We start from the raw sequence: 18,833 nt of genomic DNA on the forward strand, positions 1-18,833 counted from the left end.
TTTTTAAACAAATGATATGAGTTCATTCTTACTTAATTCCATTGTTCAAACTGCCTGATTTTATTTGTTTCTCTGCAGAAGGATTCGAGGTTCCTCTGGAGGACATTTCCTCCCTGATTGGCAACCTAAATGGGCACAGACCACATGTATAGCACAAATGCATATACACATGTGCCTATTCACATATGTGCAGGCTTCCCAACACCTTCATAACCTCCCACACTCATGCACCCCATACGTAACACATGGACGAACTCGCATACTCACACATCTCTAACTTTTACTTCTAAGGTTCTAGAGATTGAAGGAAACCAGAAGAGGAGCCAAGAGAAGCTAAAGAAGGAGCACAGCAGCAAAGGACAGGGAGAGAAGCCGCACTTCTCAGGATACCAGGGAAGCCCATTTTCTGACCCAAGTCTGTTCTAGATTCCATATTTCTCTCTGGGTCCTGGAACTGACCCTCCAAATCGTTAACTAGAATGACCTAAGGCATACACATTTCCAAAGTTTGAGGGTTGTTTTTTTTTTTTTTTTTGTGGCTCTCAGGGCTTGAACTTGGCCTAGGCACTGTCCCTGAGCCCTTCAGTTCAAGGCTATCACCCTACCCTTGGGCCTGGGTGTTATCCCTGAGCTCTTCAGCTCAAGGCTACTGCCCTATCCTTGAGCCAAGCAGCCCTTCCCATTTTCTAGAGGTTGTGCTGGCTTTGAACTTTGATCCTCAGATCTCTGCCTCATGAGTAGCTAGAATTACAGGCATGAGCCACTGCATCCAGCTCAGAGGTTGAGTTTTTATGAAGCCCTCATCTCCAGTGTGAGTTTCCTGATCCCCTCATGCACTCTTCTTTTTCAATAATACAGAGAGAATGAGATCAATGGCATTGTCTTTGGATTTGTAGAAACAGAGCATTTATTAGGACATGAATTAAGAACATAAGGAGAGGAAGAGTTTGGCAATAGTGTGTCAACATCCTTTGAGTACTTAAGATATTTCTGTTTTTCAATTTCATGTCTTAACATACAAGTGGAGGACTTATTTAATCCATTATTTCTGAACACATTGAACTCTTGGGGACTGACTGAAAAGGACCAATAGACTTCTCTGAAGCCTCATCAGGTAAGGGTGTGGAATGTGCAGTGGCTACATTGGTCATTTCTATGATTATTGTGATGTGGCTTGGACTCCGTGTGTCCTCTGGTGCCTGGTGAGGTTTGACTTCACACTAAAGCCCCGCCCACACTCCCTGCAGACCTAGGGCTTCTCCCCTGTGTGTGTCCTCTGGTGCTGGGTGAGTGTTGACTTCTTACTAAAGCGCCGCCCACACTCCCTGCAGACATAGGGCTTCTCCCCTGAGTGTGTCCTCTGGTGCTGGGTGAGGTTTGACTTCACACTAAAGCCCCGCCCACACTCCCTGCAGACATAGGGCTTCTCCCCTGTGTGTGTCCTCTGGTGCTGGGTGAGTGTTGACTTCACACTAAAGCCCCGCCCACACTCCCTGCAGACATAGGGCTTCTCCCCTGTGTGTGTCCTCTGGTGCTGGGTGAGGTGTGACTTCACACTAAAGCCCCGCCCACACTCCCTGCAGACATAGGGCTTCTCCCCTGTGTGTGTCCTCTGGTGCTGGGTGAGGTTTGACTTCTTACTAAAGCGCCGCCCACACTCCCTGCAGACATAGGGCTTCTCCCCTGTGTGTGTCCTCTGGTGCTGGGTGAGTGTTGACTTATCACTAAAGCCCCGCCCACACTCCCTGCAGACATAGGGCTTCTCCCCTGTGTGTGTCCTCTGGTGCTGGGTGAGGTGTGACTTCACACTAAAGCGCCGCCCACACTCCCTGCAGACATAGGGCTTCTCCCCTGTGTGTGTCCTCTGGTGCTGGGTGAGGTTTGACTTCTTACTAAAGCGCCGCCCACACTCCCTGCAGACATAGGGCTTCTGCCCTGTGTGTGTCCTCTGGTGCTGGGTGAGGTGTGACTTCACACTAAAGCCCCGCCCACACTCCCTGCAGACATAGGGCTTCTCCCCTGAGTGTGTCCTCTGGTGCCTGGTGAGGTGTGACTTCACACTAAAGCCCCGCCCACACTCCCTGCAGACATAGGGCTTCTCCCCTGTGTGTGTCCTCTGGTGCCTGGTGAGGTGTGACTGCACACTAAAGCCCCGCCCACACTCCCTGCAGACATAGGGCTTCTCCCCTGTGTGTGTCCTCTGGTGCCTGGTGAGGTGTGACTTCACACTAAAGCCCCGCCCACACTCCCTGCAGACATAGGGCTTCTCCCCTGTGTGTGTCCTCTGGTGCCTGGTGAGGTGTGACTGCACACTAAAGCCCCGCCCACACTCCCTGCAGACATAGGGCTTCTCCCCTGTGTGTGTCCTCTGGTGCCTGGTGAGGTGTGACTGCACACTAAAGCCCCGCCCACACTCCCTGCAGACATAGGGCTTCTCCCCTGTGTGTGTCCTTTGGTGCTGGGTGATATTTGACTCCTCACTGAAATCTTGGCCACATTTTTCATTATGTACTCGTACAATTCTTGAGGTTCCTGCTTTCACAAATAATTTGCTTGTAGCATCTGGATTCACTTTCTGGACTGTTCTGAGTACTTCCTCCACCATTTTCTCATTCTCTCCGGATCTCCCCATTTGTCTTTTGAATGGGCTGGAAAAGGCCCTTGAAATAACTCCGTGTCTTGTCTTTTGTTGTGTGGGTTTGGAGCTTCCTTTGATCTCTTGACCCGCAACTTTGTCATTCTGGTTGCATTTTTGTTGTTGCTCCTGAAGCTGATCCCTTGGATAGGGATCCCATGGTTGGAAGTTTTTTCTGAAAGCTATTCTTGGAAAGGTCTGTGAGTAGTGACTGCACACCATGTGTCGACTGAGGAATTTCTGGCTGGAGAAGGCCAAAGAGCACAAGGGGCAAGGATGGATCTCCAGTTTGTGTTCTGATAAAAGAAGGAGATTTTGGTCAGGATGGATGTGGACATGCTATCTGGTATCTGCTTTGCTGCATGGTGACTCTACCACATTCAGTTTTACATATTAACACAAGCTGACTTCCATCAAGTTCTCCCCTATTGTTCATTTTTTCCATTCATTTTTATTCACTTCATCCTCAGTAGGAATTCATAAAGCTCACACCAGGAATCCTTACTGCCTGTCAGCCAGACATGCGACCTACCACTGTCGTCAGAAGCCGTTTTACTCCTGGTATAGACAGAGCTTTAGGGGCTGTGGCCCATAAATGTAAGTATCTGCTAAGCCATATCCTGTTTCCCCTATCCTTTCCCTCATTTTACCTCATTCAGATTCCTGAGCACCTTTCCTGAAATACTCTCAGAAGGGATATCATTCTACTGAGAAATGCCAACATTTTATGGTTTCAGTAGGGTTGTCATTAGTGATAGTGATGTTGCTATTACTATTATCTCCCTAAGAGGAAAAAAGGATCTACTAAATTGGGATCTATCCAGTCTGAAGATCTACAAATGTCAGAATTTGGGAAGCATTATGGCAATATACAGAATATGTGAATAAATTTAATTTTGAGTCACCCCATTCAAAAAGGGATGAAGGATTGTGGACCCTTAAATATTTGGATTTTCCATGAAAAGTAGAACTCAGGCTTGGACAAGCAGTGTAGCCCAGGTCCCATTGACTAAAGAACTCTGGCTCCTGCTGCCTTGACTTGACAATAAATTGCTTCTCTCTCAGTGTTCCATAGATGATAAAATGAAAATATATCCTTCCTCGGGCCTCAAACCAACTGTTTGCTCTTGATCTATTTCACTCGGTGTAATACTACAGGAAGCCTCATTTTTAAACATATCCCTGAACAAATTTCTGTCTTCTCCTATTCACTTTTATAGAAACTACCACCCTTTCTAAGTTGGAGACAGATGCTACCTCTGAGGGGATTGTGCACTAATGCCTATTTTCCAAAAATTAACCTAATAAATGTCTTAGAACAGGTAACTGAAAATTCTACCATTGCTTCATCTCTAGTGTTTTAGTTATAGGTTCCACATTTCCAGGCTTCCTTCTTCTGAGTGGTCTCAGCCAGTCTTAAAATACCCTACTTTTTCTGCCTCAGGGAAGCTGTACCAGCTGCTCCTTCTGCCTGGAATTTCCTGCTCTTGCCTATCCTTCCCTCTCAAATGTTACCTCTGAGGAGAAAGTTTCCTTGACCATATATGCCACACTCAACCTCACATCACTAAGGTTCTTACGGCACACAATTCCTGGATTCATTTTCTTCAAGGCAGGAGTCACTGTCTCACATTATGCACAGGTCTATATGGGAATCCTCATTCTAACTGATTTTTCTTCCTACTAGCATAGAGTGAAAATTCACAGGATAACTATTTGATGTAATGAATGAACAATGACATATGCAAGGAATACAGAAGAAATTAAGAAGAAACTGAAATGGCCAGAAGTAACTGAAATGGCCAGGAGGTTCTTTGTTTGACCTCTAAGCCTTCTATCACAGTATTTTGCATTACATTTTAAATTTAAAACCAGGACAAATATTTAAAAATGTAAACATTTTCCTAATAAAGTCACACAAAATGCATTTTTAATTTCAGAGGTACCTAATTTGAAATTTTGCTAAAGACTTTAAGCTGCATTTTGCTTTACTTAAGTGATGATACCTGAAAATTCCCAAAGAAAATTCTGTTTTTAGCCAGGTGCAATGGCTCACACCTGTAATCCTAGTTACTCAGAAGACTGAGATCTGAGGATCTCAGTTCAAAGCCATCCCAGGCACTAAAAAGTCTTATCTCCATTCATTCACCAGAAAATCAGAAGTGGTGCTGTGGCTCAAGGGGTAGGGCAGCAGACTTGAGCTGAAGAGCTCAGGAAACAGTGCCCAAACCCAGAGTTCAAAAGTTCCACAATCGAAAAAAGATTCCATATTTTCCCCTCCTGTTTAAGGAATCACAGTGAGGCCCACCTGTTTCTGCTGTGAGCTCTTTCTTCCACTTGCTGCCCCACTTGATGCCCAGTTCCTGTCCATACTCATCCCCATACCAGACCAGCAGCTCACAGCCTGCCTTGATGACACGGCAGGTTCGGTAGAAGATCTGTCTGTGGTACTGAAAGGCCACCAGATTCTGCTCCTCATCATACCGGGCACAGTTCACATACCTAAGGTTGAAGCAGGCACAGGGAAGGAAAAGTAAGATGGCAAGTTTCTGCTCCCTGATGAATCTGCTCCTAGTAGTAATCCGCTCTGGAATGCTAAGTGCACTGTTTTCAAAGCCCAGTTCCAGACTTCTCCCCATCTTGGTTGCACATAAAACACAGTGATTTCCCAATTACCTAAAATGAGTTTTGGTTGTATCATTGATTTGGGTTGGGACATGTACTCTGCTTCTAGACATCGTCTAACATTTGGCCCAAGGAATTTTCTTTAGATTGGCCTTACTCATTACTCATTACTGTCTCCATTAAGTCCACACAGAAATTCAGAGACCTCTTTGTTTAATAAACATAATAGAGAGAAATTGTAGTTTATTTATAGTGTTTGTTCTTGATTTAAAAAAAAAAAAAAGGGTTCCCTGGGCTGGGAGTTTGGTCTAGTGGTAGAGTGCTTGCCTAGCATGCACGAAGACCCGGATTTGATTCCTTGGTACACATACATAGAAAAAAAGTCTTAGGCCGTGAGCTCAAGCCCAGGACTGGCAAAAAAACGAAGAAGAAAAGGGTTCCCCCTGACATAGGGTTATAGCATACATCATAAACCCACTGTTTCCTGAAGCTCACTTCTCGTCTGTCTCAGAATGGAGAGCTAATATGCCTGAGGCTTGGGAGAGTTTCTACCCTCATGGACTAAAGGCCCCTTTATTGTAGGTTATTAGGGTACTGCGTACTTCTCAAAAAATAGGAAAAATTATAGTGAAATATTCCTACAATGAAATGTCTCACTTTTGTCTTCCTATGTTCTTCACAATAACAGACTATATGATTTGTTCAACTACTGAAGCCAATTTTCTGAGCTAGCACACAGTATGTGCTTTATAGATGCTGAATCTAGCTACAATTTGGGGTACCCAATGAAGTTAGGCCTCCAGTGTTTACTCTGATGTCTCAGTTTTGTCTTTCATGAAAATTTATGTCTTGATGCGATTAAATACACACATATCTACATACATACATACATACATACATACATACATACATACATACGTACATGCATAGTGGAACTAGGGGTGACTGAACTTACCTCTTGCAAGGCAGGCACTTTACCACTTGAGCCACTAGCCCTTTTTTGGGTTGTTTATTTTTGAGGTATTTTTATGCCCTGGCTGGCTTGTGTTGTCATCCTGCTTGTGCTTCCCTGTGTTGCTGGAGATATATCACTTCATCCAGCCCTTGTACTTCCACTTTAGCTGGGAGAACAAGTGTGTACCAATGTACTCAGCCATTGGTTGCAAAGTGGGTCTTACAAACTTTTATGCTAAGAATGGCCTCAGATGTAGATCTCAGTACCTCTACCTCACAAGTCCCAATTACAGGTTTGAGCTATGGCACCCAGCTGTAGTATTTATATTTTTATTTAGTTTCTCCAAATTATTCATGATTTAAAAGGAACTGTGTAGAGCAAAAGAGAAAAGACGGGCCAGGAGTTTGGCCTAGTGGTAGAGTGCTTGCCTAGCATGCATGAAGACCTGGGTTTGATTCCTCAGTACCACATACATAGAAAAAACTGGAAGTGGTGCTGTGGCTCAAGTGGTAGAGCTCAAGGTTTGAGAAAGTCCAAAGACAGTGCCCAGGCCCTGAACTCAGTTCCCAGGACTGGGAAAAAAAAGAGAAACAGATATTTGGGGATCCACTGAGGAAGGTGTGATATAGAAGAAAGGAAACACGTCTTTTAAGGATAAGAAGCTGCTCAAGAACTTTGACGATTACTGCTGGACTTACCTCATCCAGTTGGCCTGGGATTTATCCTTTCCATCTACATACACATAGCTATTTCTCCCCTTTGTGATCTGAGTTTCAAAAAGATAAGTTAAATGCTTTCGAGTAATAATCAGTACAATCACATTACTCAATTTCAGTGATGCTCTTTGAGCCTGAACACATAGGATGCTGTCTACATATCTGAGGGAATTTATCTTGGTCATAACAGAGGCTCTTCAAGGTATGGATACATTTTGCCTTTCCCATACTCTTCTTATTTACTACCCTTTGATTTTAAATCAGGAGTAACATGTTTATGCAGATACCACAAATATACTGAACTATGTTGTCCATGTCCTAGTAGTGTTTCATTGGAGGCAGAGAGGGATATATGGAATCAGAAGAAAGGGATAAAGGAGGCATTTCTTACCATCCAGGAGTATCCACTATTGGCTGCATCTTCATCTTCTGTGATCTGGCCCTCATAGGGGCCAAAGTGCAGACCCACCGGCAGATCACGTTCCTCATTCCATACTCCTAGCCCAGCCTCAGGAATACTGGATTGTTGAATTCTCAGCCCTGGGGGCAGACTGAGGACTGAACGGTCATAATGCTTCTTGTCCACCACATTGTCTTTTACAAATATAGGTAGCCCATGAACAGTGCAGCTGTTGATGAAGAAGTTCTGACACAGCTCACAATCTGAGGCAAGAGCAGTGAGGATTAGTCAAGGAATATGTACTTTCCCATATTTCACCATCATCAGAAAGAGCCCAGAACGCACATCGTTTCCCCCTTAAGTCTTCATTTGAAGTTACTAGAGTAAGAGAGCAACTTGGGGGCACAATTACATGATGAATTATTATACAAGCACATTTCAGACTTCTGCATGAACAGGCTCAGAGGGTCACTTACAGAGGTAATCATCATCCTGAGGCTCACTGACTTCCTCGTAAGCATAACCCTTTCTTTCCCGCAGGCTGTACATCCTCATTGCTACTTCATTTGTCCTGGGTCCTAGTTGAAGAACAACAATTAGTAAAGTTGGAAATCTAGAGTGTTTGTCCCTATTTCTTCAGCAATGTGAAATATTTTGCTATCAAATTATCATCTATTCTTCTTATATAGTGTTCCCTCACTAACCTATAACTCAGAGAGACAAAGACTTCACGTTAACACTGACTACATGTGCCTAATTCAATTTTAAATTTTGGCTATTCCCATTTTCAGATTTAGTTTCTACTTGATCAAATGGTTCATTCATGTATGTATTCATTCAGAATATTTGAGGGCCTGTAAAGTATTGAGCAAAGGCCTGGACATACAGGATTGAAAATGTGTGGTCTCAGATTTATTGGACACTTTGTATGTATCTATTATTTTATGTTTTATTTACTGCTTTCAGACAACATACAGGCTGTACTTTTTTTCCCCTTCTCTTTCAGTCATTGAGCTTGAACTCAGAGCCTGGGTACTGTCCCTAAGCTCTTTAGCTCAAAGCTACTGCTTCACAGTACCACTTCCGGTTTTCTGGTGGTTAATTGGAGATAAGAATCTCAGGACTTTTGTGCTCCGGCTGGATTTGAACCACAATGCTCCGATCTCAGCCTCCTGAGTAGCAAGATGACAGGTGTGAGACACTGGTGCCTGGCTGTACATCTTTACCTTTGATCTTCAGATTAACATTCAGAAGCTCAGGGAGATTGTAAAATGTACCATAGCCTGTGAGCCTCCATGTGGATAATGACTCATGTGTAATTTCATAGTCAAAGTTCTTACATGCTGCTCCATGGCAACCTAATTACTAGTTCCACAATTTAGTTCAGCCTATTTCTGGCTCACATAGTTAGAGTACCCTCGTCAACATTTCTAGAACCTCAAAAATCACCAAAGTTTCCAAATTATTTTCTCTTACCCAATTTTGGTTTATAGTGCTGTCCATAAGTACTAGTTTTTCTAGGAGCAGACACTGGTTTCTGGACCTGTTCTAATCCACTTGTCTTCGGCAAATTTGTAATTCCTGAGAACTTCTTCAAACTAGATTCCTCACCTAATGATGTCTTGGGCATTCCCTTCAATGAAAGCCACATATAAAACATAACATTCATTTATAGTTTATAACATATTTTATACGCATACTTTAGCTAATGTTTCAACAGCTCTTGAAAAATCCTGAGTTGTTTGAATGCAGGAAGAAAAAAGGAAGAGACTAAATGGATTGTGAATCTTGAATTAGAATCCATTTTCTGGGGCCAGGAGTTTGGCCTAGTGGTAGAGTGCTTGCTTAGCACACACGAAGGGTTCCATTCCTTGGTACCACATACAGAGAAAAAAGCTGGAAGTGGTGCTGTGGCTCTAGTGGTAGAGCACTAGCCTTGACAAAGCCCAAGGACAGTGCTCAGGTCTTGAGTTCAAGCCCCAGGACTGACAAAAAAAAGAACCCATTTTCTAAGGCTGTAGTCTCCTATGAGGTTCCTCTTAAATCTATATGAATGAGACTGAGTGAGAGCACCTGAGAATACAAACCGAAGAGCATACAAGGTCTGTGAATGAAGGAACTAAAGCTTGAATGAGGAGATACTTAATAAAAGAGAACACATGGAAAAGTAGAGAAGTACATAACTTATCTGGAAAATGAGATGCCAGAATAGTGAGACTAGGAAGATACTGTTGGTCGAGATCAATATGGACAATTAAATATATGAAGCTAGAAGTCTCAAATTGCAACTTGAAAAAAAAATAGCTGACTTTGAAATTAGATTAACTTGTTTCTATGTAATTTTGCTTGAATAAGTAGGTACCATTTAATAATTCTATAACTTGGTATACATGCCAGTTTTTGATGTGAGAGTATAAAGTAAAAAATGTTCATCAGGGCCAGTAATTTGGCCTAGAGGTAGACTGCTTGCCTAGCATGAGCAAAGACCTGGGTTCAATTCCGTAGTACCACATACATAGCAAAAGTTGGAAGAGGTGCTGTGGTTCAAGAAGGAGAGCTCTAGCCTTGAGAGAGCCTAAGGACAGTGCTCAAGTCCTGAGTTTAAGCTCCAGGACTGGCAAAAAAATGTTCACTAGCCAGGCCCTAGTGGCTCATGTCTATAATACTAGCTACTCATTAGGCTGAGATCTGAGGATCAAGGTTTAAAGCTAGTCCAAGCAGAAGTAAGACTCTTATATTTAATGAGCCACCAAAATAGCTGTGACTCAAACTGTAGAGTGCTAGCCCTCTGCCGGGGCCAACCGGCAGCAAACCAGGGTTCACAGATTGGGGTTCCTGAAATAGGGGGCAAGGACTAGGAAGAAATAGAAGAGAGACAGACACACCGGGTCCGGGATGTCCGCAGTCCAGGTAAAGACTGCCGCGTTTATTTTTCACTCCCCTTTCTTCCCTCCTCCGGACCAGGAACCTCCAGGTGTTACATTCATATGGTAATTCTCAGGTCATTTACATAGAATAGGGCCAGAAAACAATAAGACAATAAAGCCATTGTCTGATGCAAGTCAAGGTACAGTTTGATTCCACTCTGGCTCCCAACAGCCCTCCCCGCCACCCCCCCCAAAAAGGAAAGATCAGGGACAGTGTCTAGGTCCTTAGTTCAAGTACCAGGCCCAGAACACACACAAAAATGTCTATTAAAGAATCTTGTGAGTTATTAAATATAGCATCAATGTGAAACTAACCATTTCTTTTACAGCCCCAATATAAATTTACTTCCTCTTAAATCTCTTGTTGAAATAAATTAGTTGAAATTGAATTGAAAGTTGTTATCTTCAGTATTTCTTGAGCCTGTTACTTGCACTTAACTTTCTAGTTACTTAAAATTTTAGTTACTAAATTTCTGGTTTCTAATTTTGTTATTAATTATAACATTATTTATTCCAAAAACATTGAGGGGAGTCTGTTACTACCTGAGACTTCTGAAGAAAGTTAAGTATGGTCCAGCCACTCAAAGGACTCACATGGAAAGGCAACTACTAAACAAACAATAGCAGAAAGTGCCAGAGTCATTTAATTAGAGCTGAAAAGAAGGGACCAATCCTCCTCCTCCTCCTCCTCCTCCTCCTCCTCCTCGCCCTCGTCCTCGTCCTCCTCCTCCTCCTCCCAGAACTGGCATTTGAAATCAGCCTCAGAAGGAGATGTAACTATGTTTTATTTGTCATTTCTCATCCATAAAATTTGAAACTCCTTAGGGCTGGGAGCTGCTTCTTATAAGAATAGTCTTATTTTTTGTCTGAGCCACCAACAGTACAAATTTTCTGGGTGTTGGTAAGCTTTCCTCAGAGTTTACACGCAGTGTGTATTCATCTTGGTGCATCTATCACTTTGGCATAACAGAGATGATCTTGGGTTGGAACAATTACTCAGTGAACGGTGTGAAGGTGTGTGGCTAACTCAGACTTTATAATATTATGCAAGTGTATATGAATTTGTAAGTGTGTTTACAGGAAGTGTTTTGGTAGACTTCACCACCACTAAATGTAATCTCAGGCACATTAACTGACATTTCTAGACTTCAATTTTCTCATCTAGTAAGTGAGTATAGTTTCCTACCTGCCTTATTGGATTGTTGCGGTATTCAAATATGTTTATTCATGTGACATTTAAAAAAAGTCTAAACTATTATGAAAATAAAATATATGGTAGTGATTGTTGTTGATGTTAATTGAATCTTAATATGATGATGATGATGATGATGACAAGGGTCATGTGCAGCTGAAATCAGGAAAGGGAGGCCTTCTTCTTATACCTGTGTTTGGATCCATGAAGAAAGTTTACTTCTCAACAGGATTTGGAAGATTCTTACCTTCCTATGCTTACTCTGGTCTGTTCTGAAAGTTGCCCAAGGAGATTTGTCTAAAAATGATGAGAAAGCAGTGCTTTGGTTAGAAAATGTTTCTAAACTGTGGATTCTCCTTTTTGGCAGCAAACTCCATTCAGTGCTTCTTGTCACCAAATGCTAATTAAATTATAACAGATAGCTTATGAACACAGAGTGAAACAAAGAGATGAATGATTTGAAGAAATTAAGGAAAAGTAGAACTGCTCTCAAAGTAGAAGGATAAGCCTTAATGACAGTTCAGAAAGCATTTTCCTATCACCGTTGGGTCATCTTTGGAATCTTTTTTCTCTGGCTCAGAGTTTGTTAGGAACAAGAAGAAAAAGTTATATAGTTAAAATAACACACATCATGGTCAATTTACTTTCATTTCAGTGATGAAGGTGGCTCAACATACATAAATCAATAAATAGAAAGCAGCACTTAAACAAGATAAATGACAAAAATCACAATCAATTCAATGGGTATAGAAAAAACACTTGGCAAAATTCAACATCTTTTTATGATAAAGCCCTGAAGAGGGCCCAGGAGTATGGCCTAGTGGTAGAGTGCTTGCCTAGCGTGCAGGAAGACCAGGGTTCCATTCCTCGGTACCTCATACATAGAAAAAAGCTGGAGTAGGTTATTGTGGCTCAAGGGGGTAGAGCTCTATCCTTGAGAAAGCCCAAGGACAGTGCTCAGGACCTGAGTCCAAGCCAGGATTGTCCCCCCCACCCAAAAAAAAAAAGCTCTGAAGGAACTAGGAATAGTGGGAACTATATGATAAAGGCTATATATGAAAACTGAAATCATTTCTGCTAACATTAAGAATGAGACAAATATGTCTGTTCTTTTCACTCTTTTTCAATATTGTACTCTAGTCACAGGAGTAAACCTAGAGAAAGAAAGAAACTAGGTCAAAATGGTGAAGGAAAAACTTAAATTATCCTTATGCACAGATAACATGATCCTATACTTAAAAGATCCTAAATATTTCCACAGAATGGGCTGGGAGTTTGGCCTAGTGGTAGAGTGCTTGCCTAGAATGCACAAAGACCTGGGTTCGATTCCCCAGTACCACATACATAGAAAAAAAGCTGGAAGTGGTGCTGTGGCTCAAGTGGTAGAGCTCTAGCCTTAAGAAAACCCAAGGACAGTGCTCATGCTCTGAGCCTAAGCCCAGGACTAGCAAAAAAAAATTCAACAGAAAACTTCTAAGATTTGATAAACACTAATGGAAATGTGCCAGGGTATATGATTAACATATAAAAACCAGTAGCTTTTCTACCGAAAATGAATAGGCTGAAAACAAAATCAGAAAACAGTTATAATAGTCTTAAAAATCAACTTAGGTATGTATTTAACTAAGGAGATAATAGACTTCTATAATGAAAACTATAAAACCTCAGAGAAAAGAATTGAGATAATGTGAGAAGATGGAAAGAGCCTCATGTTCATGGATTGGTAAATCAGTATTGTGAAAATGGTTTTACTATGGAAAGCAATCTAAACATTTAATGTGATTTACTTAAAACATTAATCTCATTCTTCACTAAAATAGAAAATTCAATCCTAATATTCCTAATAGTGTTTGCTTTGTAAACATATGTATTATATGTATTCTGCATAGTTACACTGTCCTGAAATACTAGCTTGTTTGATAAAAGGGAAGTATGTATTGAGTACCTTTTGTGCTAGCCTAATTGTTTAATCTTTCTTTTTAAGGTTGAAAGTTTAAAAAAATCCTTAAGCTAGCCTTTATTACATGGTCACAAAATTGCAGTTTGAAGGGCTGTCCGAAGGAAAAATGATTTTGAGTGTCTTTGGATGAGACTAAGATTTGTTTCTGATTTTTTTCTCGTTAAAATAAATTTATGAGTTATGAAAAAATCTCCATGGCATCATTTATACTCCTTAAGATGCTTACTATTAAAACTCCCAGCTGGGGGCCGGGAGTTTGGCCTAATGGTAGAGTGCTTGCCTAGCATGCACCAAGACTTGGGTTCAATTCCTCGGTACCACATACATGGAAAAAGCTGGAAGTGGGGCTGTGGTTCAAGTGGTAGAGCACTAGCCTTGAGGGAAGCCCAAGGACAGTACTCAAGCCCTGAGTTCAAGTCCCATGCCTGGCAAAAAAATGGGGGCTGGGAATGTGGCTTAGTGTAGAATGCTTGCCTATCATGCATGAAGCCCTGGGTTTGATTCCTCAGTACTACAGAAACAGAAAAGGCTGTACATGGCACTGTGGCCCAAGTGGTAGAGTGCTAGCCTTAAGCAAAAGAAGCTCAGGGACAGTGCCCAGGCCCTGAGTTCAAGCCCCAGAACTGGGAAAAAAATGAAACCTTTGCTCACTATTGGTAGAAATATAAAATAGTGCAGTTGCTGTGGGAAATAGTATGAGAAGCACTCAAAAAATTAAAAGCAAGGGGCTGGGAGTATAGCCTAATGGTAGAGTGCTTGCCTAGCATACACAAAGGCCTAGGTTCAATTTGTCAGTACCACATACACAGAAAAAAACAGAAGTGGTGCTGTGGTCCAAGGATGGTGCCCAGGCCCTGAATCGAAGGCCCAGGACTGGCAAAAAAAATTATAACTAGTAGCTTATGATCTAGCAGTCCAACTTCCTAGTATACATAGAAAGAGGAATGAAGGGAGGGAGGGAGGGAGGGAGGGAGGGAGGAAGGTCGGTCCTAAAAGATATTGGCACATTCATTGCCACTGAAGCATTATGAATACAATTGAGTTGTAAAGGGGTAGAATAGCCAAGAGGTGGAAACAATGTAAATACTACCAATTAATGGATAGAGAAACTATGGGCTAGCCAGGCGCTGATGATTCATGCCTGTAATCCTAGCTACTCAGAAGTCTGAGATCTGAGATTGTGGTTCGTCAGCCCAGGCAGGGAAGTCTGTGTTATCTTTAATTAAGCACTAATTTGGCAAAAGTGAAGCTGTGGCTCAGGTGGCAGAACTAGCCTTGAGCAAAAAAAAGCCAAGGACTGTGCCCAGGACCTGAGTTCAAGTTCCAGAATAAAAAACTGAAATTAAAAAAAGGTGTCTTATACATGCAATGGAACATTAGTCAGTCCTAAAGAAGAAAAAAAATCCTGTCATATTCAGAATTCTGATGCAGGTGACAATTGGCTAAATGAAACATGCCAGTTACTCAAAGACAAATGTGGCACTATTCCCCTGCTCTGAAGCAGCTGAAGCAATTGAATTCATACAGAAATTGGAACCATGCTTTCCAGGGAGAAGAGAATATAGAGTGTTATTTCATGGATAGAGACCTGTTACTCAATAATGTGAATGTATTTATCAGTATTGTATGCTTTAACTTGAACTATTAAGAGAATTATGTTATATGATTTCCTGCCACCACGTACAAAAACAATACATCAACTATCACTGGAGATTGTATTATGAGATAAAGATGTATTGATGTAGTAAACCATGTGAGATACATTTTCATGAAAACTGTCTTAATGTCAGAACCAGATATTGGGCTTTCAAATCCATGTACAACTGAAATACATAGATGAAGAATCACAGGCATAATCAAAGATGATAATGTCCAGTTTAGGTATATTGATTCTTTTCACCTAAACTCTCCTGTTAAAGTAGTAGAAGAGGAAATAAGCATCTCATTTCTATGAGTATGTTTTGCCTTATTAACCTGATGCCATCTATAATTCAAGATGTGTGGGAAAGACCCAGGAAATTAAATTACTTTCTTGAACACTCTCCCAGATTCAAAAGAATTGAATCAGGTTCATTTTGGGGAAAGATAACTATGTAATGTAAAGATAAATGAATGAATTTTCTATCTTTATATAATGTTAATCATTTCCTCTTTTAAGACATTTACTCCAATAATCAAATTATTATGGTATTAATGTTTGGAAGTTTTGGGGAAATTTTGTACTTTAATTAAGGTTCCTTTATTCCGTTTAATTCTGGCACAGAGGTGAACACCTGTAATCTCAGTATTCAGAAAGCTGAGATAAGAAGATCTTGAGTTCAAGGCCAACCTGGGCTACATAGTGAGATTCTGTAAAATGAAAATAAAATAAAAATGAAAACAATATACTACCTGGATAACAATGTTTGATAAATGATTTTTAAATGATAGTTTATAGAAAAGCATGGAAAATGAAATCAGAAAACCTTTATATCTTTCATCACTCAGTTAATGTATCTCAGCATTCAGCCATCACTGCTTCGATCTTATGGTTTCTACTTCAAAATTTTAAAAATATAAAACTGCCAGGTGTCAGTGGCTCATGCCTATTATCCTACTTACTCAGGAGGCTGAGATCTGAGGATTGTGGTTCAAAGCCAGCCCTGGCACAAAGGTCTGTGAGACTCGTGTCCTATTAACCACTAGAAAACTGAAAATGGCGCTGTGGCCCCAGTGGTAGAGCGATAGCGTTGGCGCTCTAGCACTTGAGCCACAGGACCACTTCTGGCTTTTCTGTATATGTGGTACTAAGGAATTGACCCAGGGCTTCATGCATGCTAGGTAAGCACTCTACTACTAAGCAACACTCCCAGCCTTTCCTCCTTTTTTTTGTGGTAGTAACTATTCTGGATTAGATCTTTCTTGTTTACATTCAGATTGTATTATTATACTATTATTCTTATAATAATTCATTTTATGATTATACTATAAATGAAATGTTATTTTCACTTTTTAAGCTTTATAGGAATAGCCTCTTACTGTATTTATAGTCTTGTATCTTGCTTGTTTCTTGACATTTCTGTGTTTGAAGGAACACTTTCCTTGTCAATTTCTGAGGAATTTCTGAAATCCAAACCTTGTGTCATTTCAGGGGATACTTTCTAAATCATCCTGTCCCCTCACCTTGCCGTCTGGGTGTCCATTCTTCATCAGAGTCGTCAGTGTCATCCACCTGGAGCTTTATGGCTTGCCTTCGATGACACATGAAAACTGGCCGTGGGGCTTTGAGACCTGGAAAGAAGCAAAACTTTCCTTCTAGAAGGGAATCAAGCAGTGTGAGGAGGAACAAAGGGTAATAATTGTAGAGGAAGGTACCACAATACCAGGCAAACCGGGAGAGTGAGGATGTGATTTCAGGCTGGCCAGTGTAAATATTCAGCCCCCTACCAACACAAAAGAAAAAAAAAATCCCTCTCTTTTGTCTCCTGTGGACACCTGTAGCCATCTGAGAGAGATACAAACTGATGGGGGGACTGGAGACTTGTGTTTTGTTTCCAAGTATGTTCTTAACTCAGGATCTCATTACCTACAGAAATCAGCATATTGTAGTTTCTTTTCATATTCCTATAGTGGATCTTCTCCCATTCTCCCATCTCTGCCCATTCTTCCTTACAAAAGTACATGGAAATGTCTCTGAAAGCATCTTTGACCTAGGGAGAAATTTAAAAATCAAAATATTCTTTGTAGTCTAGTAGCAGAGATCAAAAACAGAGAACTTGGCCTTTTCTCTATCTTATGGCAGAGAATGTTCTCTCCCTCCACAGGTGCCAATTTAAGCAATTCTAACTGGATGTTGTCCTAGCCATCTACAGACAGATTAACTTGTATAAAACGTTATTTTTTGCTGTCCCTGGGACTTGACCTCTTGGCTTGGGCTCTGTCCCTGAGCCTCTCTGTGCTCAAAGCTAGTGCTCTCGAGAGTCTGTGGTCCTCATGTGCTCCTGTCCCATCTCCCTCTCTTGCTCTGGGTAGGTCTTGCCTTTTTCTACATGTCTACCTTGGGCTTGCTTCCAGGTCTTCCTGCTTCTTCTGGGCTGTCCTCTTCGGAACTGTCTGGTATGCTCATGGTGGGGACAGTGCCACCTATGAAGGAGTGGGCTCCTTCCATCTGAGAAGGAACTGAAGAATGAGCCCACCGAACTGCACAGAAACAGGCATGGGTTAGGAGTACTGGGGTTAGGAAGTGTTCAGTTAAGAGGTATTGGGGTTAGGGGGTTCTGGAATTAGAATATTCTGAGTTAGGAGGTTCTGGGGTAGGAAGTCCTGGGGTTAGGAGGCTCTGAAACTAGAATGTTCTGAGTTAGAAGGCTCTGAGTGAAGAGGTTCTGGGCCGGGAGGTTCTGGCTTAGGAGGTTCTGGGCTGGGAGGTTCTGAGTTAGGAGGTTCTGGAATTAGAATGTTCTTTTTTTTTTCTATGTATGTGGTACCGAGGAATCGAACCCGGGTCTTCATGCATGCTAGGCAAGCACTTTAACCACTAGGCCAAACTCCCGGCCCTGGAATTAGAATGTTCTGAGTTAGAAGGCTCTGAGTGGAGAGGTTCTGGGCTGGGAGGTTCTGGGTTAGGAGGCTCTGGGTTAGGAGGCTTTTAAACTAGAATGTTCTGAGTTAGAAGGCTCTGAGTGGAGAGGTTCTGGGTTAGGAGGCTCTGGGTTAGGAGGCTTTTAAACTAGAATGTTCTGAGTTAGAAGGCTCTGAGTGGAGAGGTTCTGGGGTAGGAGGTTCTGGGCCGGGAGGTTCTGGGGCAGGAGGTTCTGGGTTAGGAGGCTCTGAGTGGAGAGGTTCTGGGCTGGGAGGTTCTGGGCTGGGAGGTTCTGGGTTAGGAGGCTCTGGAACTAGAATGTTCTGAGTTAGAAGGCTCTGAGTGGAGAGGTTCTGGGCTGGGAGGTTCTGGGTTAGGAGGTTCTGGGTTAGGAGGTTCTGGGGTAGGATGTTCTGGACTAGGAGGTTCTGGACTAGGAGGTTCTAGGTTAGGAGGCTCTGAGTGGAGAGGTTCTGGGTTAGGAGGCTCTGAAACTAGAATGTTCTGAGTTAGAAGGCTCTGAGTGGAGAGGTTCTGGGGTAGGAGGTTCTGGGGTAGGAAGTCCTGAGGTAGGAGGTTCTGGGTTAGGAGGCCCTGAGTGAACAGGAGGTGCTGGGCTGGGGGGCTCCTCTAGGTCTGGGGGCTCCTGGTTAGGAGGTTCTGGGCTGGGAGGCTCTGGGTTAGGAGGCCCTGAGTGAACAGGAGGTGCTGGGCTGGGGGGCTCCTCTAGGTTTGGGGGCTCCTGGTTAGGAGGTTCTGGACTGGGAGGCTCTGAGTGAACAGGAGGTGCTGGGTTGGGGGGCTCCTCTAGGTTTGGGGGCTCCTGGTTAGGAGGTTCTGGGGTAGGAGGCCCTGAGTGAGC

At 42.3% G+C, this 18,833-nt stretch overlaps 1 protein-coding gene across 1 annotated transcript; it reads right to left on the minus strand.

The window, feature by feature from the left end:
• Positions 1–1,152: 1,152 nt before the first annotated feature.
• On the minus strand, positions 1,153–18,003 carry Prdm9 (PR/SET domain 9). Its single transcript, XM_090332181.1, has 10 exons — positions 17,447–18,003; positions 16,976–17,099; positions 16,573–16,680; positions 11,698–11,747; positions 8,808–8,964; positions 7,808–7,909; positions 7,323–7,594; positions 6,914–6,981; positions 4,944–5,137; positions 1,153–2,931 (listed from the first exon to the last, which is right to left on the minus strand). Exons 1-10 carry the CDS (start codon positions 17,555–17,557, stop codon positions 1,250–1,252), a joined length of 2,868 nt encoding a protein of 955 aa, XP_090188307.1. The 5' UTR covers positions 17,558–18,003; the 3' UTR covers positions 1,153–1,249.
• Positions 18,004–18,833: the final 830 nt, after the last annotated feature.

This window comes from Megascapheus bottae, chromosome 4, assembly GCF_031878675.1.
Source record: "Megascapheus bottae isolate mThoBot1 chromosome 4, mThoBot2.hap1, whole genome shotgun sequence".
In the NCBI taxonomy this organism is placed as follows: domain Eukaryota; kingdom Metazoa; phylum Chordata; class Mammalia; order Rodentia; family Geomyidae; genus Megascapheus; species Megascapheus bottae.